Below are 21,115 nucleotides of genomic sequence, written 5' to 3' on the forward strand. Positions count from 1 at the left end.
GCCCCCGGCGGCCCCTCCCCCGCCTCTCTGTCAAAGAAGACGAAGCGGCGCCACTGCAGGTAGGCCGCCATCTTGGGGACGGGCCCAGCCCTCGCTTCTCACGTGACCGCCTCCCCCGCCCCTTCGGGTCCCTCCCGCGGGCCTCGGGGGCGGGGGGGCACGTCTGCTGGTGCTGTCCCGCCTTCGGGACCGCGCCGGCCTCACGCCTGCGCGGGTGCGTAGGCGCACGCAGGCCGCCGCCACCCAGGGGGCAGGGGGAGCTCCAAGAGGGGAATCGCCGGCCAGCGCCTGGCACGGCCCGGCCTCGTGGTGGTTGCCAGTCCCGCGCCTGCGCCCCCGGTTGATTTTTCTGCCGCTGCAAAAGCCGTTGCTCACGCGCGGCTTCGGCCGGCAGCTCTTCGCTGCCTGCGGGAAACCGCGCCGCGAACGGGTCTCCGGGCAGGACCGGCGCTGCCCGGGGCGGGGGAGTTTGGCCCTGGGAGGTGGGGGGGGGCAAGGGCTCGTGCCCCGACTGCGCTTTATGCAGGCAGTGCCGCGCGGGACGCTGTAGGCTCTGACCCGGCGCTGCCTACAGCCCCTGCTCCTGCCCTGCGTCAAGAGGTCGTCTGCCAAAGGGCAAGCGTTGACGCCAGCTTGGTTTCACAGCTGCGTCTGGCTTTACCGATGCCACGTGTGGCCCAGCAGCGAGGTCTGACCGCGTTCATTTGCCCATCGCCACCTCTACAAGCTCAGCAGAGGAGGTGGGGGAAAAGGAGGGGAGGCACGTGTCAAAGCCCTGTGCTGTAGCGTCCAAGGAGCCTGAAGCAGCATCGGCCACAGGCCCTGCCTGGAGACACCCACCTCGCTCGTGTGCCTGCGTGGTAGGGTCACTCTGGCCAGCAGCTCTGCTCCCCCTACCCCACAGCAGGAGAGGGCAGATACTTGGAAGAGCAAAAGCTGAAAACTTGTGGATCAATAGGTGAAGCAAAGCTGCATGCACAAGCAAAGTAAGGAACTTGGTCGCTACCTCCCATTGGCAGGCCACTTCCTGGAAAGCAGGGCCTCGGCACGCGTAACAGTTCCTTGGGAAGACACACAAACCGTAACTGCAAACACTTTCCCCCCCTTCTTACAGCTTTTACTGATGAGCATGACATCATACAGTATAGAACATCCCTGTTGTCAGCTGAGGTCAGCTGGCCCAGCTGCATCCCCTCCCAAGTTCTCGTGCACCCCCGGCCTACTTGCTGATAGGAGGGGAAAAAAAAGAGACAAAAGAAAACCTCAGCACTGTGCAAGTGCTGCTTAGCAGTGGCCAAAGCACTGGTGTGTTACCAACAGTGTTTTAGTCACAAATCCAAAACACAGTATGGGCTGCTGTGGAGAACACTAACTGTTACAGCCAGACCCAGTACAGTCTGGCCTGTGTCTGCAGCCTGGCACAGTGCAGCCCATCGGCCCCATGGGCAGCCAGGCCTTGCAGTGACCATGCACCTTGCAGAGGGCAGGTGGGAAGCGGGGGTTGCTGGCCACAGGGACACAGCCCCACCAGGTACTACTAAAAGAGGCACAGGAGCACAGCACAGCATGCAATCCCCAACAGCACCTTCCCCCTGTCACTTGCAGGGAAGCAGTGCCCCCCCGCCGCTCCCCCCAGCCCACAAGCAGCCCAGTCCTGCTGCAGGCACTGCTCCTCTTTTTCTGGCAGCAGCGCCAGGCAGGGCTGGCGCACCGGGGACCTGCACAGTCCCAGGCCTGTCCCAGGAGCAGGCTACAGCAGGAAGGACAGAGGCTCCCAGGCCAGCAGCACCCTTCCTTGCTGTGCATCATCAAGTCCCACTTTCAGCCTCCACTTCTAGCACTACCTGCTGTGCTGTCCTCTGCACGATGCCACATCTGGGGCCAGCCACAGCCTTCCCAATAATGCTGGTACATCCCAGCCCTCCAGCAGCACTGGCTTTTTTCCTGTCACTGCCCAATAGAGACATGTGAGCTCCTAAGATGGTGGAGATGTCAGTTTACACTTCTAAACCAGACTAAAAGTACTTAATTTATCATTAGACTTTCATTTGGGCAGATTTCAAGGGCTCACCTATGCTTTGGTCTATGGAATTTTTGACTGAGAGCAGGTGACAGCAAAGCCACCTGAAACCAATACCTCACAGAAATTTTTAAAAGCCTGTAAAAGTCACTGTCCTTCATAATTACTTTATTTCCAGTGTTCATTCCCTTTTCTTCACTGACCAGCAGAGAAAACGTCTCAAGTTTTATGCAACCCTGCTTGCTGCAAAAGTGCAGCTACTGCCTATGAGGCCAGCTCTAGCTAAAGAATCCAACAGATAGAAGAACTCCAGGACCTGCTGAATCAGAAACTCGGCATACACAATTACTGCTAGGTTTATGCTGGACAATTACTTGTGAGGTTTTCGGATAGCAGCCGTCAAGTTCCAGTCTCAGGAAGGTCTTGCACCATAGCCTTGGTTACAGCTTACAAACTCTTTTCAGAGCTTTCACAGCACTGCTGAGTTAAGGTTCAAGAAGTGCTTTGAATAGGACAACCCTCTTCCCTCCCCCAATGCCTTCAAGAGCTCTCTGATGAAAAGCTGCAGCCTCGTTTTCGACATTTGCCATGAAATTTTCACACTGTGCTTCAGCTGTGTGCACCACGTATGTTTTATAAGGCCTCTGCCACAAGGATACCCACATAGTTTTTACCTTGCTCCTTGTTTTAACTGCTGATGGTGCTCAGCTACTCTGGCTGCGAGAACTGACCATAGGTTGGGAACATAGTATTAATGTATATACTGAAGCGTGGCAGCAGCTTTCCCTCCCTTTCTAGCCAGCTCTCCCATCACTGCAAGAAAAAGCAGTGCGCCTTTCACATACTTCAGCTGAGAACCACAAGTCACTCTGGTCAGAAGAACCCACTACATCCCACACCCTCTCGTTAGCCTTGGAAGAGAAACTCACACAGCTACCCTGCCCCTGAACTAACATGACCAGAGACACAGCACACACAAGAGGTTTCCTGCAGCACAAACAGCCAGCAAGGCAGAGCTCAGGGGTGACTCTTGATGAAAGATGTAAAGACACAGGTCCAGCCAACTCTTGCAGCACTGCTCCAGCCCCTTACAGAAACTCTCATTGCCAAAGTCGGCTAATCTGGCACTGCAAGCAGATGCCAGGTAAAGTCTACTAGTCTAGCTGAGATGAGCCTGCAGAGCATCAGACCCTGGAACAGCACATGACACCTAGGGTGGAGGGTCTGTACGGCAAGAGAATGCCTCTTGTGGCTGCAGGTCACTCTGGAGGGCAGACAGCCTTTCCATTTATCTCCAAAGCTCGTTGCAAGTATCCAACGTATGCCAGGGTTCTCTAGATCAGCACACTTTTTGCTCAACACAGTTAAAAGAAAAAAGACGAGACCAAACTGGAGTTCCAGGGAGCTTTTATTGAGTTTAATCAACAAAATCAGGATTTTACCATTCATCTTTTTTGCACTCAGAACTCATGAAACTCTTCACAAGTCAGTGCAGCAACGCACATACAGTCAGAGAAAATACACTCTCAACAAAATCTGAGCTCCACTGGAGAGTTTGCCAATTACTGATTTAACAGAAAGCCAATTTTCCCCTCCCTCCCCTGAATGTTTTCAAGGACTACTCCATGTTCTTTGCTGGTTAACAGTAAGAATACCAACCTCTTGACTAGGGACCAGTGGATTACAATATTCCACCTGAATTGCAAGTAATTTTTTTTCTTGAAATAAAAGTTCCAGTTTCTTTCAATAAAGGGAACAGTGACTATTTTCTTCTCCTGACACCCCTTCCCCATAATTATTGGTTAAAATACAGCAAAGGCTGTATCTTAATAAACCCATCCCTCCCCCCACCCCTCCTTACCCTTCCCTAACTTGTCTACAGCAGAATTTAACAATGCTTCCACGTAGGGACATTTTAGCAACACAACGGTGAACCGAGCAAAACCTATAAGATAATCTGCCAAAGCCTCATTTTGAAGATCAGATGCCTGCTCTTTGGTCCGGAGACCTGGTTTATTATGAAGATAAACTGCGATTCACAAAAGATGGACCAGAAGTTCACAGCAATCAGAAAACTCCCTGTGCGGACTGCTGTTGCCCACCCTTTACCATGGCAGCCATACCACTGGAGTTCCTGGGAACAAAATTCACTTTGTCCTCAGAAAGCAGCAGCTGCTCGGCACCAGGGGCATTACAAAGTCCAGCACTGGGACAAGAACCACCGCAACGGCAGCTCAGGAGATGTGGCAAGGCATCTCCGTAACCTCTAGAACAGAAACCAAGGCAGGACAGCCGTCTGCTCAGGTTTGTGTCCTATCAGTCATTTGGGGAAAAAAACAAAACAAACAAACAAAAAACAAACAAACAAAAAAACAAACAAAAAACCCCCCACAAAACAAACACCCCCCCAAACCACCCCCCCCCCCAAACAAGTGTGAAGCATTTTTAAATCCTGAGAGCAGACACCCTCCCCCATCCCAAGTAAAAATAAAGAACAAAAGATCAGAATGAGATGATTTGATACCAACATGTACACAACATGAATTCATGTTGAGCTTCCCTGTTCTTACCCACAAAAAAAGTCACAGAGGGCAAAGGAAAGATGCTCCCATCTCATTCTGGTAATTGAAACATGTATTTGCGACCAACCCACCCCCCTCCCTTGGGGAAAAGCCCTCCAGCAACTGTAGTGCACTCCTGACGGCGCACACCTAGAGACCAGCCTACAGTTTATCTCGAGTACGCCGGCCAAAGATTCGCATCACCCTCTTCACAGCCACTTCACCCAGCTGTGAAGCTCCATTTCATCAGATTCACGGAGTGACGCTTCTAGACTTCTGAGGGGAAAAGTGCAGAATACATCAGATTCTCATTCATGTCACCTTTGTCAGAGGAAGTATTTGACCTAGGGCTCATGACTGAAGGCTCCAACTAACGCATAAATGCACAGGCTGGTACGTGACCAGCAAAAACAGGAGCTCACAAGGAATCTCGGGAAATCAAGATTTATACACACTCCTTACTCCTGGGTAGGGAAAAAACAACAGAAAACAAAACAAAACAATAATAAAAAACAAAACAAACCCAAAAAACAAAAAAACTAGGATTATCCTAGTCCTTTGGAGCATCTTTCCATTTGCAAGATTGCATCTGTTAGAGATAGCCTACTAGCACCAAAAATAGGCTGCTTCCTCCTTGACAAGAAGCCACCTAAAAATGGTGCCCCCGATAGTTTAGGTAAGTGCCAATCCTCAATTAGAGGCCAAGTTTAAAGTAATACTTTCAAAAATTCTGTGCTTCAAGAGGGACCATCAACACATGGCACCAGGCTAACCTACCACAAATCCAAGCAGAGCACACACGTCTGACTCGACATTGCTATCCTGTTCTTGTTACATGTGCATGCCCTGGTAAGATACAAAACTTTTATTTACATTTTTCATGTCTTTGTTGCACTAAAATGATCCCTCTTCTGTCTCTCTGGAAAAATCATAAGCTGGCTGCAGTACAAGAGCAAGATTTTACTTTTGGTCAAAGTTACCACCCACAAACTCCCACCCCCCACCCCCAAAAAGCACCCCAAAATTGTTTACATTTAGTACCTGCCAGTCAGATGTAAGCTGTGTGGCTCACAGAGTGTCTGTGACCAAGCTCTTAAGTTTGTACTCTAGTGCAGCATTTGCTACAATTACGGAGTCACTGCTGACAAAAGGAAAAAAAAAAAAAATCCCAAACACAAAAACCTTTCCATCTTGTAAAGTTGTTGTCAGGAGGCACCTGGCTTCTATTTATGATCCTCAAGGAAACGGATGGGTAAGTCCGCCTTGTAGTTCCAAACAATTTTACTCAAATTTAAAAAAAGAAAAAGGGTCAAAATGGGGAGAAATTAAGACAATTAATTTCTGCCTCAAAGGTAAGCAAGCGTGGTGTGAGTGCAGCATCTGTATACACAATAAACAACTGAGCAAAAGGGACTGCATTCATCCAGGTGCCTCCTGCCAGTGTTGGTGAACAGGCTAAAAGGGAATTTAAAAAGAGTACGGTTTTTGATTTGTCTCACTCCTTTTGCCTGTAGATCAGGCCAAACATCAAGCATGTTGGGAGGGGCACAATTTAAAGCAACACTACTTGACCAGAAAGCACTTTTCAGCAATATACAATGCAAAATGACAGACAGCAATTCATGCCAAACAGAGGAGATGGCAAGCAGCTTTCTGCAGCTTCTGACATTAACAGGGGTTTGCCCTTACCTGCTCACAAGTCTGTATAGAGGCCACTCTGGGCAGAAAATGCACAATGCTGCAGGAAGTCAATCAATCCCACAAAGCTCCAGAACTGTCAGTTTATGCATGTAAATTGGTTTTCTATGGTCTCTCTTAAACCCAAATCCACGCCTTACACATATACTGCTCAGCAACACTGACACGCACTGGATTTCCCTCATGCCATGGTGGAACACAGGTCATGGCTCCCTTCAGAGCTTGTCAAGTTCCTGAAGTTTCTAGGGGGGAAATCAAAGAGCATCTCCAAACAGGTTGAGCTACAGATTTTGAGGCCTTGCGGCCCTACAAGTGATCTCTTCTATACGAGCGGTACAGGACAGTGTTGCTAGCACCAGGGCAAACCCACCCTGACAAGGGACACTTGTAGAGGCCTGCTCTTCACAGAGGTCAGAGCCCTTCTCATTGTTTAGTGTTGCAGAAAACTGAGCCCCTCTCATCTTTAGCTGCTCCCATAATCAGTCTAATCCCTTTAACCCCAGCAACCTTCATCACAAAAGAAAAAGTTATATATGAACCCAAACAGAAAAAAAAAATCATATTTACAAAGTTTGTACAATATACACATCTGATTTTCTATGGGACACACTGCACCAGAGGAAAGAGGGCCATGGCTCTGAAACAAGTCTACATATCAAGTGCTGTAACTACTAATGGAGACTCTTATGGAAACCAGTCTTTAGTGTTCTGCTAGAGCATAGGGCTTTTCTTATGGCTCCTGCAAAGGATGACAGGCTACTCTTTCCTTCTGGAGCTATGATGCTGCACCTAATCAGCCCAGACTTTAAGTTGGTTTCGTTTTAAATACAGGTATTTACAGTGTGGGTGAACTGCAGATGCATATCAACTCCTCCAATTAAAAAAAAAAAAAAGTTGAAGAAAAAAGTAGTATTACCAATACATTTCACCTCCCAGCCCTGGGCTTGAGTACTTGGGGAGGAGGAGAGGGGGAAGAGAGGGGAACTTTGACCTGAAACCAAAAACGGCTGTTGATTCCTTGGGCTGTGTCGGAAAGGTGATATTCTGAATGGTCTCATAGCATAAGGCACTTTGCACGAATAAGTAACAAGCTCTTTAGCTTAAAAACAGATGAGTAACCAGGGAGAAGTTGAAATGCACTCAGTCGATGGTTGAAGAATTTGAAATAGCAGACAAGCTCGTGTTCATCAAGATTCTTCTCTTTTCAGGGTTTCTCTTCTTCCCTTGCTGCCCCTCCCACCCAAAGAAAAAAAAATTTAAAACCAGCAGTTAGTGCAACTAATGTTCAATCAGCACACAGTGCAAACAAGTGGAAAAACAAAAAGACATTCCTCTTTTTATCTTCTTTCTTCCTTGCTGCCAAATTTAAAAAGAAAAAAAGGCCGAGCTCTTTAGTCTTCATAGTTCCGAAATGAAAAGACGAAGAAAAACCCACAAAGAGAAGGGTATCCCCAAAGAAACGATGTGTCACAGATCTGGATCAAAGGGCTTCACCTTCTGGCATGTGTAATCAAAGCCTGAAAAAAACAAACCAAAAAAACAACCACAACACCCACAGTTAAATCAATTCTATGCAAAACCGGAACGTAAGTAATGAATCACACTGACTGTGCAGCAGCTCTGGAAAAGCAAAGGGCATTTGGAACAGCTCAACCTCAACCACAGCTTTGCAGAAAGAGGTGCTGCAAACGCCCAACTATACCCATGGAGCACGACTACCTACTGGTTTCTTATCCTTTAGGAAATGGCAAACAGTTCTCAGGCAAGGTCACAGCATTCCCCTTAAGGAAGCCACCCTAGAGCCTTTTTCAAGTTCATCACCCAGGGTGGGGAGGTATTTATTTAGAAAACATGAAGAAAGCTCAGCCAGCAAAGCAGAGGCTGCAAGTCAGCTTGGTGTGACTGGCTAGGGCCCTCCTTGAATGATTTCAAAGATGGGACATAGGTTCATCTTAATGCTATCTAGCACTCTGCTGCTATGGCCCCCTTTTTTTTTTTTTTTCACCCAAGAAGAATTTCAGCAGCTTCGTTGGGATTCACTTTCTAATTCATGATCTCTGAGAAGAGCACACAAAAGAATGCATTTCCAACCCAAACTGTACAGTGTCTCATCTTGCACAATATAGCATCTTAATTAAAACCAGATAAAACATCATACTGTAGCTGTTTTGCCTGACTCCAATCCAGGGCGAGTTTTCTTCTTACAAAAGGACTCGACTTAGCAGTTTTTCCTCAGACAACAATCAGAAAAAGCACACTCGGGAGTCTCCAAACCTCATCTTCTCTTAAAGCTATGTAGACGACCTCAAGTGGCAGCAAAGATGAATTACAGCTTTGTTACCAACTTTGTTTACTCGCAAGAGTTCTACGAACCAAAGAATGCACCTTTAGCTTGAACCTGTTCCTTCTTAACTGGTGAGGTGCTTTGGCTCTTGTTAGTGCTCTGTTCCCAAAGCTATCCGTTTTCTCTCCTCACCTTTTTGAGAGTCACCTGCCTCTCTGCCCCTCACAAATTTCTCATGTTAGCTAAGCAATACAGAAAGAATTCCTTAGGCTACTAGTAGCCACCCTGGCCTCTCCATACACCCTTCCCTGCTTCCTTTTACCCCATTTTTGGTCTCCTTAATACGGTCAGCATTTCAATTAAAACAACTAAAAATTACTCATCCTCCACTCCCAGCTTCAGCACATTCACAGAATTCCTTGCACCGTCTATTTCAAACCCTTGCTCCCACATTCAGAGCCTCTTCAGCACATCAGTTTCCCTCTTCCCCTGGGATAACATTCACATATCAGGTCTTCTTTCATCCAACACAACTCCTCTATTTGGAAAGGCATTTACATACGCACATGTTTATTGTTTCTCATCTTCTACAGGTTCACTGTGGTATTCTGCCACATACAGGCTCTTGTCAATGTTGCTTGGTATGGGTTTAATTTCAGTTCCCAACTGCTCCTCAATACTTTTCAGGTTGAATCGATCATCATAGGTGATCAAGTTGATGGCCAGGCCAAGATGACCAAAGCGACCTTGATGATGAAAAAAAAAAGAAAAAAAAAAAAAGACGACAGACCTGAGAAATAGAAGGCTGACTGAAAAAGTCTGCAGACTGTGGAGTTATTAACATCAGTCTCTGATGATAAAAGCAAATCCAGAACCCACCACAGGTCTCTACAACTTTCATATCAGTTTTTGGTAAGGAGTTTCATACTGCTATAGGAATAAGAAAACCCAGGAGGTTCAAAATGCTCTGACCAAACCTCCTCATTAATTACCCATGAAAAGTCTTCCAGTACTGCATTATGCACATCCAGCCTTTCTTCAATAACAGTTCTTGAACAAGTCTAAACTACAAAGTTCAAGTACAGTGAATTCCTTTGTTTACTGCCTTCCTTAAGGGTGTATTTTGCTGATGTCCAGACATTAGAAACATACCTTGGAACACACACAGAAGAAACCCATGCTTAAGACACCACAGAAGCCAAGTTTTCAGTAGAGAATTTTCCCAAACTGCAAACAGGAGCATCTATAAGTCTCCTGAGATTAAAGCAAAATATGCTTTCCCCCCACCCCCATTAGGCTGTTTAGGCCAGTTTCATTTGTGAGAATAACCATCTGAGATGATACCCAAAAATAAATTTCTCAGAAAAATCAAAGCTACCTAAAGTAGTTCTCAGATAGACTAATAAAAGCCAGAAGCCAACTGAAGCCTAAGAAACATCACAGTCATCAGCAACTTTGTACCTCAAAGATGTTTTTCCTCTCACCTGATCTGCCAATACGATGGAGATAAGTCTCTGCCAGCTTTGGGAAATCAAAGTTTATCACCACATTCACAGCTTGGATATCAATACCTCGGGTAAACAGATCTGAAAGACAAGCCAGGTCATGAAGAAAGTTAATTTAAATGAGATCAATTGCTGACAGTATTTAGGGTGAAAAGATTAACAATGATTAACATTGGCTTGCACTAGGTTCCACATATAAGCTTCCCTTGTATCAAGGACAGCTTACATACAATTCTGTTATGGCTGCTTCTTGCTCTTTATCCATTATAACCATGATTAATACAAGAAGAATGACCAAAACACCAGATCTGCACATCTATGCTGAAAAAGTAATTAGAACGAGCTAGTTTTTTCCACGTTAGACTACTTCTGAGCAGGTCGTCTTACACAAGCGTCTCCTCATACATGATTGTGCATTGCCAATGTCGCAACAGACCTGAGAGCAGAACTACATCCCACTAGCTCAACTATTTTTATTCCACTTCTAGTAATTTTTGTTAATAGGACCCAGACACATGTAGTGATCAGCAGACACTGCCACAATACTGCCCAAACAGGCCATACAATGGAGAACTTGGATCATACACAGGCCAATCGAAACTGTAAAAATATTTAGAAAAGACGAGCTGTAAACATTTAAAGAATCGGCAAAACTCACTTGGGTGATCCTAGCCACAGTTCTACTGATATTTCGTAAAGCTTACAGCCCAACAACTCAGAGAGCACTCACGTGAAAATATGCAGAAAACAGAACTAGTGCAGAAAATACTATCACGGTAAAACTATTTGTCAGCAAACTGCACCTTCAGTTTGTCACAAAAGACAAAAATCTACATGCCTAAAGCAGTACACGCAGGCTTGACAAAGGCATCTTATCAAAACATATGATTTTATTACAAATCACGCGATCTATTATACCAGGGCTAACAGCTAATCTGCTTTCTATCACAACCTTTAGAAACAGGAAAATGTTTAGGAACTCTTACCAGTGCAAACAAGATTGCGGCATAAGCCATTTCGGAAATCGTGGAACACACGATTGCGGTGCTCCTGGAAATAAATAAATAAATAAACAAACAACAAACAAAGGGGGGGACCAAACAACAACCCCCAAACCCCACCAACTGGCTGTGACTTTGAGGTATATTCAAGTTACAAACACTGAACTTCAATCACATGAATTCCTCCTCATCATTAGAGAACAGCTGAGTCAAAGAAAGCTGCTAGTACATATTTTTTAGCACTTCTTACCCACATATTCTAAAGAACTTACCAGAGGGACACTTGGTATGACTTTTAGACACTTAACTGACTGCGTTTTAAAGCCTCCTACTGTTGCATCAAAGCTGCCTCAGAATAGGAGTATCTTGTTATAATTATGTGAAACACACATCAAGGAAGTTAAACTGGTAGTTTGACCATCGTCCTCCCCCAGCCCCCTGCCACATGCAGTGCATGTTTTATTCATTCCCTTAAAAACTGACATCGGCAGTAACTTCATTCTCCAGTATGTAGTATTTTTCACTACCAATTCAGAATTAGAGGTGGGATGAGACAATTCTCTGTGAAGACTCTCCTCCCACAAACAAGTCGCTTTGGGCCACGCAAAGATCAAGGAGTATCACTGTTAAGGAGCGAAATTAACAGCAGGAATGAACAAGTTGAAGGTTTCCACACAAACATACCTGCATTTTGCCACAAAGATCGTCTACGGACTGGTCAAAAGCATGTAAAATTCAGACTTCAAGAAGCCCATTTGCATATCTCTGTTCTCAATACTGACACTACTTCTATTTCTGCTTAATTGATTACCGGTCTGCATATGGCCCAGCAAACATTACCATTACCTGTCAGTTTGATGAACAGCAAGCTAGGTTTCCTCTAAAGCTGTCATTTGAATTTATTCTAGCTTACATATAAAATTAAAAAAAAAATTTTTCACAGTACTGCTGTTTTACATGCGTCACTTCAACCTTCTGATATCTTTTAGTACACTTACTGAAAACAAGGATATTACAAGTATGAAGCTTGAGGACACGTGAGCTAACATACAATTAACAGAAACCTCTGCACCAACAAAGCTGCATTGGCATTTTTTCAGCATCTACACCAAGACCACAGGTGCTTAGTGGCCGTACACCAGTCACAGTTTTCGCCAAGACGTTTGATCAAAGCCACCTCCCTGACTTCTCAGATTCCCCTGCAGTCACAGTGCAAAATTTACTGTTTGCAAAGCCACACAGATCGCTCCATCGGCTGAGTAGCGGGGTTTTTGTTGTTTGTTTTAAATCAGGCTTGTTTTCATCTCTGTCAGTTACACTGTGTGGTCTAATATGGCTCCCCATGCTGGCAAAAGAGAGGCAGCAAGCACTAAGAACTGTGCCTTCTGGCTGCGATCTGTGCTTACACTGGACTAATTAACCTGACTTGAAGTACTCTTAAGTACCAACTGACCAGCTAACACTGAACAGTATGGAAAGAGGTTGGGGGGGGGGGGATGGGGACGGCGGGGAGACAGTCTAAAACTAAATCCACAGCAAAGCAATACATGTTTCAGTTTTCAAAGAATATGCAACTTTAAAGCAAGCACAAGACTTAATTCAGCTGTGCAGTAAAGCTTGGGGTGGTGTGGAATAAACCGCTGTAGACTTCATACTCACCTGCCTCATTTTAGCATGGATATAGAAGCAGGAATAGCCCAGCTGGGAGATCTTTTTGGCTAGCAATTCCACCCGTTGAGAGGAGTTGCAGAAAATGATCGACTGGTTAATCTGGAGCTGAACATATAAGTAACATGCTCAGTAAATGCAGAATTTTACTAACAAATGATCCAAGACATTAAGTCTAAATCTCTTCCAGAAAGAAAGCAAAGCAGGTATGCTGCTGGTAAGTTACACAGTACATATTTTTGTACAAGAGGGGGAAAAAAATTAACAAAGGTCTGTAACACAAAGGTGTGCAGGACAAGAAGCATGCTTTTTAAACTTCAGCTAAATAGCACTTTTTGACAAGCAAAAAGTGTTGTTACGCCATCTTTGCCACCCTCAGTCCTATTCTTGGTTCCGAAAGCAAAAAAGCTTCTGCATGTTCTTGACCCAGCCTTACTGCTTACCCTGGAAAACAGCGTATTGAGGCAGTGTACTTTCTGACGCTCAGTTACATAGGCATAGTACTGGGTAACTCCCTTCAAGGTCAGCTCCTCCATCAGATTAATCTCGTAGGGTTTCTGCAAATGGGAATTCTGAAAAATAAAGATAAGGATAAAGCAGGCATACCTACATGCAGAGCAACATAAGTACTTCCCACCCTCCAGCACATTTAACTTCCTCCACTGCAAGGATGCACTACCTAGCCACTCGCTCTTCATGCTATACACAGAACAGACAGGGTGAGTAAAATTTCACAAAAAGATTATTTACAAATCCAAGGTGACCAAGCAGGCCAAACAGGAGCACCCTCTGGAAGCAAATCAGTGCAGATGGCATATAGCTAATGTACAAAGTGGAAAACAGTACCTTATAGGCAAGAACTGTGCATACCTAGCTTTCCTATGAATGCTACTGTGGGTCAAAAAGTATTTTCAAACTTCTGCCCTAGATTTAGGCTGATTTACTTCACATGCAATGTCACCGCCATCATATGTATATGATTACATCTGCACTCACCATGAACTTCTGTACACTCAAAGGGAAAGTGGCTGAGTAGAGCAAAATCTGTCTGTTTTTAGGTAGCGTGAGAATAATGTCTTCCATTATTTGAACAAAATCTTGAGACAGCAACTTATCTGCCTGCAACAACAGAAATAATAAAGAGTAAGTTAAATTAATGGGGCAAGATATCAGTCTTCTGGTAGTACCACGTGGCAGGGTTGGCGAACAAACAAAACACCAGGAGCATTCTCCCTGCCCTTATGATGGGACCGTCCCCTTTGGAGCACATGCCACGCTCCAAAAGATATGTGATTTAGCTGCTGGAGACAGGATTGGTCAGTAAAAGGAAGTTTACTGTCTCCTGGTTTTCAAGACTTGATTTAAACAGAATCAAATTCAGGAAAAATAAATGGAATCTAAATTGAAAAGTTATCAGGGTTCCTATCAGAGTCACCCAAGAGCTTTCACACAAGAATTTTTCTCAACCTCTCACTCAGAAGCCTGTATGCTATTGGGATGTTCATAAATCAGTTTTATAGATAATTATGTGGTAAGCACAGCTCACTCATTATAAACTGAAACCAAATGAAATACATTGCTTCATTTCAGAACAGACTGTTAATCTATTCTCCAGGAACTGCAAAGACAACAGAAAGGCAAATCTTCCTAGGTTGTTTTCTTAAGAGAATCACGTGCAGAACAATTCTTCTGCCAAAGTACCTTCTCAAAAATACCAAGAAATGGATGAGCTATAACCTTATAGTGTCTCTAAGCAAAGTTTGATTTGTTGCTGTGCATAATGAGGAGACTCGCCAAGACACATCACTGCTTTAACCTGGTGTTAAAATCCCAAGACGTTTAACAGGAGCAACTTGCCTCATCCAATACTATCATCTGGACATGCTCAACTTTTGCTACTCCTTTCTTGATGAGATCGAGAATTCTCCCAGGGGTAGCTATCACCACATGCACTGTAAGGTTAGAAGAGCAAAAAAAAAAGGTTAAGGCAACTAAACCAATGTTTCTAGCATTCATGGCCACATTTCATACGAACAGTTTTAGAGAATAACAACAGCATACAAACAGCAAACAAGACATACCACAGTCTGTCCTGTAACAGGCAAACAGTAACAACAAGCAGAAGTTCCACTGCCACACTGTAAAAGCCACGAACAAACAACAACTGTAGTGTAGCAGAAGTGCTCCAACCTGTATCATCAAGCCTCATTATGTCATCTCGCAAATTGGTTCCTCCCGTTGTTGCCATCACTTTGGCACCTCCCATGTGTTTGCTGACTTGGATACAGATTTGACTGACCTGCAGGGCTAGTTCACGGGTGGGAACGATCACCATTGCTGAAAGTTAAAAGTGTCAGCATGAGTTACTAGTAACACACTGTATCTTAAATAGTAATCCTTAGAGGAGATAGAGACTTTACGAAAGCTGTACTTCTATGGGGTTGGAGTTCCACTCTGGATATCCTGAACGAGACCTAGAAACTGCTTACAAGGCAAATTCTGTGAAAGGGTTCTCCGTCCCTTGATATTACCTCCGTGGAAGTCCCCCAGCCAGCATGCTTCCTTATTACTCCAAATCCACTTTCCAGGGCAAGACGGTGAAGTCCAGAAGATGTCCATTTCACCTCCCCTCCACCACTCCCCATTAACTTTCTTTGAAAGTACAAGCAGATAACCTACGCTGCTCAACTTCCTTGACCAGTTTTAGATTCAAGTCTGCAACATAGCGACTGATACCATTACCCGGCTGCAACTAAGTGAGATCCATCTCAACTGACCTTGTATATTGTCCTTCTTTAAGTCTAGCCGTTCAAGTAAAGGAATGAGGTAGGCTCCGCTCTTGCCTGTTCCATTTTTCGCTCTAGCCAAGATATCCCTACCAGATAAAGCAATGGGGATGCTCTCCTCCTGAAATGCAATGACAAACAGTACGTGAGCAATCATAAGCCATGCTCGCTCAAGAGGCTGGCCAAATGTAACTCTCCTCGCTAACAGTACCACGGGAAATCCGATTCTTTCATGAGCAGAATATCCTGCAACTGCAAGCAGCACAGACACGCAGCAGGAAGGAGTTAAACCTATCAGTAAAGAGTTCCCCAACAAAGCAACAGCTCTGCTCCCCATATCCCACTTAAAAGTCTTTAATTTGCCTGGTCATAAGAGAACCAGGGATCAGGTACCACAGGAACAGTAAACCCGTACTGACACATTAGGCAAAAAAGTGAAAAATTAGGGAAAAAAGTGAAGAGACAATGACAAGTTACTAGCAAACTCCTGCTATGGAAAAAGATACCCACCTATATCTTAACATCAGAACCACCTCAGGCCGTGTAATTCAAACCTGCACGCTCTTGTGATATACTTTGCATAAAACCAGCAGGCTTTCCTTTTGAAACTTCAGCCATTCAAACACAGGCCCCAACTATTTTTTGTTTCGCTGTCTTTTACAGCAACAGCTAAAGAACCCTCAGCCTTTTGGAAAGGCAGCACAGTTAGAATCTGTTTTAAAGCAGACAAATTACCTAAAAGCCACAGTTTTCTCAGGCAGAAAGGAGATACAGTGGCAGAGGTATGTCAATGATAACCCTCCAAAGAGCAATTAAATGAGGGTTCAACCTCCCCACCCCCCTGAAGTTTACACATCAACAATTCTTAACAGAACAAGCCTTAAAAGCTAAAGCAAGATGGAGGGACAGAAAAGTAAATCTCTCTCCCATAATCTCCATTACACTCCTTCCAGATGCTTATGATAAAAAAAACAAGACTGCGTAATAAAGCCATAGTTATCTTTGTAACAACTAAAGGCATGCAGCCTATGGCAACTCAGTTTTCAGGAAAATTTACAGAACAGCCCTGTTCTCACCAGGACTACTTACGTGAAGGGTGTTACTGAACAGAGGATTAACACACTAATGCCTCCAGAATGAAAAGGAAAATCTAAGTTAACTTCTCTAAAGTGTAAGTCAGTCCCATCTCTAAGTCACCCACTGCATGGCTTTGTGATTTATTCAGGTAATAGAAATTCTCAACCCCAGTTTTCCCAAATCATGACATGAGTATCCGACATTTAAGCATGAATAAGAATTACAATAAATTTGTAAAAATTAAATACTGCTTGTAAGTAGTCTGTTTGTAAACAACCTGAATAGGAGATGGTTTTTCCCAGCCCATTTCAAAAATTCCCATCAGCAACTCCCGTTTCAAACAGTAATCTTCAAACTCGTTTCCTTTTGTGGAGGTCACGTCCTGAATAATCAAAAAAAGCACATCCATAAGATTAGGTCATACAACCCGCAGCTGTAGATTGGTCTCACTCCATGAGAGACTGCCAATGCAGGAAGACCACAAAGTGCATTCCATTACTATACAGGAGTTCCCACTAATCTGTGCAATACCATTCAGTGGAGAAGGAAACATTTGCTTTCTCATAACCAAATACAGTACTGTAAACATACACTGACATCTTTCAATCTGCCTTGCAAGAGACAGTGACAATCAGTCCCATGTCGTAACACTAACAAAGTAAGAAATTCACAGCAAACACTGTTTTTGAGCTTTCCAAGAGAAGCATCTCCCCCAAGCATTTGTAGAACAAATTAATTCTTCATTTAAAACAGCAGGAGCTGAACTGCTTTTGAATTGTTGTTTAGGACAAATATTTTGCCACTGCAGCTTCTCCTCCCTCTTTTATTTAATATTTATTCCTACAATTCAACCATCCTTACCGAAGTTTTGATTCTCAAATCCTTTGGAGGGAGTTTTAAAGTCTTCTTCCAGTCATCACCAGGTCTATAGCAAAAATAAAATAAAAATAAATTTTAAAAAAAAGTTTAATAATTTTATTTTGCATTTTTAGCTTCTTGGATACAGATTACATGTCTCTCAGAACATGTAATATTTTCACCTCCTGAAAGCTAAAAGCACCTACACATACAAGCTCAAGTCATCTCTGAGCTAAGCAGGATGCAACAGGCAGGAAACTGTAAACACAGAAAACCAGCAATCTGCCAAGTGCACAGAGAATTTGTGAAATCTTTATCCAGTCATAATTCAAGTCCCATTTTTAGGGCACTGAATCAATCCAGTAGAACACATTAAAACTGAGCACTGACTTAGTCATATGACAGAAACTGGCTATAATAAATCCACATGAGAATATTTCATCACTTAAAAAAAAAAAAACAAAACCAAAAAAACACCAAAAAAATCTCTTGTCCAGGGAACATCCATTCTTAATCTGTGAGTAATATGAGAAGATAAAAACCACTTTTGGGGAGAAAATCAAGCAAGCACACACTCCACTTGTTGATCAAATGTTGTCTTTTGCTCTCAATGAGATTTAGACACCCATCCTCTCTTGAAAGCCACTGTACAGAGGAGAGTAAGTCCTTCTCTCCCCCATTCCCAGGAAGTCTTGAGTGAATTTTGATGAGTTTAACTCATCAGTTTCATTAGAGTAACTCATAAAAAAAAGGGGGGGGGGGGGAACAAGTTAGGCAAACTTTAAGAACCTGACTACTCCATCACGCACTCTGACAACAGCTGGCATTTCCTTCACAAATAATCAAGTAACAAAACAAAAGTGAATGTTATTCAGGGGGAGGAGGAACCACAGGGGAAAAAAGAAAAGGAACACGTTACCATACCATCCAAGTCTTTTACATCTTTCAGAATTTCCAACCAGCCCACTCATGTTTTATTAGCACACTTCCAAAACCAGTTTGATGGTAGTAGAGTATCACAGTGGTACCACATTATCTCAGCTCAGGCTTTCATGAATTAAAGCCGGAGTATCACACCGAGGAGAGCAAGGGCTACTGTTTAAGATCGATGACAGAAGATAACCGACTTTAAAGAATTTTCCACCATAAGAAAGAACTGCAACAAACAACTGAAAAGCATACACAACTGGACTGAGACTAGGTGGCGTTTCCTCCTCTGTCTTAAATTTCAGTTCAGATCCTTCCCACTCCCCAACTTCCCTCTCATACTACTTGCAATGAGCAAAGAAAACAGGATGCTGCTGCTGCTCAGTGGGCTACCTCTGACAAGCGGCTACACATTCTGAAAAGCAAAGCATCACATTCAATTTTCACAACAAACACTCTCAGAGAGAAACTCACACATGGAAATACAGCTTTCTTTTCATAATGCACGTCACAGGACACTTCTAGCCGCCAGTGTCATCAAACAACAGAAGAAAACTTTTTAAAATGGGAACCCAAGAACGCTTTCCCATACGCGACTTTTAAAAGTTATGTTTGTGTCAGCCGATACAAACACTTACTTAATAGCGGTGGTCATAGTCTGTGCTTGCTGTTGAGTGCCGTTATTGATTGTGTTGGCATTTTTCAGCTGGTTCATCTGTTGCTGAGTTTGTGTGCCTCCACCTCCTGGGCCCCCGCTGGGTTTTACAGGGCCTCTCAACTGCCCATTCTGACTGGATAGACCCATTATAACAGGGTTCTCTGTTCTGGCCGTGCTCATGTTTTTATTTTTAAAGATGTCTTTTTAGACTTCAAAACTTTGAAAGTCAGTACAGAAACTGTAATAACAGTTTATTAGACTCTCCAAAACGAAGAGATAAATAAGTCTTGCTCAATATATGAGTCCTTTATTGCAATGCAGGCAAGCACCTGTAAGTCACTCAAAAGTAAAGTAGTAACTTGCTCTGATGCACTGTGGATCAACTTTTTTTTAAAAAAAGCCCTCTAACAAAGTTGAGTTATATCAGAATTCACTTGCTTCAATCTGAAAGAGAAGCAGACGATAACAATTAGTATGTGGATTTTTATCTACATAAGTCACATCAGTTTACCTTTGCATTTTAAGAACCACTTCTTCACAGGCACTGTGCAACAACAGTACTTGCTTTTCTGTTTTCTCGGTGATTATTACCAAGACACATGTCAAATTTAATTTTTTTGCCCTTTCTATAAAGCTGTGCCCACCACCTTCAGTCACCAAAGATAATTTTCTGAACAACTGTATTTTCAGCAGCCTTCTAGTGAGTAACCACTTGAAATACACTACCTGTCCTTCCCCCCACCCCATAAAGCAAGCATGAATTATATCAATTGCTTTGCCAGTTCTCGAGGTTCCCCCACTTCTGGGACACAGCAAAACAGCCCTAAAATGCTAAGCAACAACGTTATGCACAAGTTTGTGACAGGAAGCAAGACCACAATATCAAGTGGTCATTCCAGTTAGAACTGACAAAACTCTTAAATTACTCTGATCGCCCTTTGCACTTTGAAAGGGAAATAGAAACCATCTTTTTTTATGGAAATAAACAAACAAAAAAAGCCCCCCAAAACCAGCTTACCCTCCTCCAATCCAAAAATTAGTTCAACCAGCTTACTCAAACTTTTAAATTGGATATTGATTTAACACCATTCAGAATAGCAAAACTAATGATATCATCAAGCTGAACTGACAGTAGCTTCCTGTTTTGTTAAGTCTAAGTGACTGAGCCTAAACTGAAGCAGTGAGTAATATACATTTACACTAGATATCTAGCTTCCTGCTTATGTCTTCCACATGACGTTACCTTCCAGCTGTCAGTAACAACCCCTATTGCGCTCAAAGGGTAACATTTGGTACACATGACCTAATGCTGACACCGTATTTAACACAAAGATGCACCTTACATAAAGCAAGCACGGACCAGAGCCGAAGAACTCGATATTAGGGAGCCAAGACACTCCTAGTCCAAAACCTTTCAGAAGCAGCAGAAAATAGGCTTGCCTGTACAACTTCTCATCACGATGCATCCATATCTTGGGAAAATGCAAAGGAAAAACTAGCAGACTACTGCTTCCTAACTTCAGCGTCCACAAAAAACGTGCGCTTCCCCAGTGAATAAAAGGCATTTCAAGAGGATGGGGAAAAGGAATTCAGACTCTTCCCAGACCTCCCAGCTGTTTCCACGGGTGGCAATCCTAGCTTCACAGCAAAACTTTAAAGTTTGCAGAACCAGGATTTTCCTGCTAGTTATCCTCCTGACTGGAGGGACTCTTTCAAGGCATCTTTGAAAGCAGACTGCTCCTGCCCACTGACTTTCTGAAAACCGGACGAGTCACACAAGTAACCAGGGCCGCCTAAAAGGCCCGGACACCAACGGCGAGGACTCCCCAATATCGCAGGAAATGGAACCTCTCAGTCCCTCGCTCCTAACTACCCTTTACGAGAGAGATTAAAAGAGAACACGCACAGCCTCACCGAACCCGACAAACCTCCCCGTTCCGAGACGAGAAGCGCCACCATTTCGCAAACCGGGGGGCCAAAGAAAAAAACCCCCCCCCCCCCCCCACGACACGACTCTCCCCTCCAGGCGCAGACCAGGTCGGCGGGCGGCCGGGCTAGCGGTCAGGGCAGCC

At 44.0% G+C, this 21,115-nt stretch overlaps 1 protein-coding gene across 1 annotated transcript in view; it reads right to left on the bottom strand.

The window, feature by feature from the left end:
- Positions 1-5,868: 5,868 nt before the first annotated feature.
- DDX6 (DEAD (Asp-Glu-Ala-Asp) box helicase 6) overlaps positions 5,869-21,115 on the bottom strand; it is a 15,917-nt gene continuing 670 nt past the window's right edge. Inside the window, exons 2-14 of the mRNA XM_010574934.1 lie at positions 19,024-19,487; positions 17,462-17,525; positions 16,878-16,982; positions 15,515-15,644; positions 14,928-15,074; positions 14,595-14,689; positions 13,734-13,856; positions 13,181-13,309; positions 12,729-12,845; positions 11,055-11,118; positions 10,048-10,149; positions 9,130-9,309; positions 5,869-7,796 (exon numbers count right to left, since the gene is read on the bottom strand). Coding sequence (XP_010573236.1) covers positions 9,134-9,309; positions 10,048-10,149; positions 11,055-11,118; positions 12,729-12,845; positions 13,181-13,309; positions 13,734-13,856; positions 14,595-14,689; positions 14,928-15,074; positions 15,515-15,644; positions 16,878-16,982; positions 17,462-17,525; positions 19,024-19,223 — 1,452 coding nt within the window. The 5' untranslated portion in view covers positions 19,224-19,487 and the 3' untranslated portion in view covers positions 5,869-7,796; positions 9,130-9,133. The remainder of the gene's footprint in view (positions 7,797-9,129; positions 9,310-10,047; positions 10,150-11,054; positions 11,119-12,728; positions 12,846-13,180; positions 13,310-13,733; positions 13,857-14,594; positions 14,690-14,927; positions 15,075-15,514; positions 15,645-16,877; positions 16,983-17,461; positions 17,526-19,023; positions 19,488-21,115) is intronic.

Source organism: Haliaeetus leucocephalus, unplaced genomic scaffold, assembly GCF_000737465.1.
Source record: "Haliaeetus leucocephalus isolate CR32 unplaced genomic scaffold, Haliaeetus_leucocephalus-4.0 Scaffold450, whole genome shotgun sequence".
NCBI lineage: Eukaryota > Metazoa > Chordata > Aves > Accipitriformes > Accipitridae > Haliaeetus > Haliaeetus leucocephalus.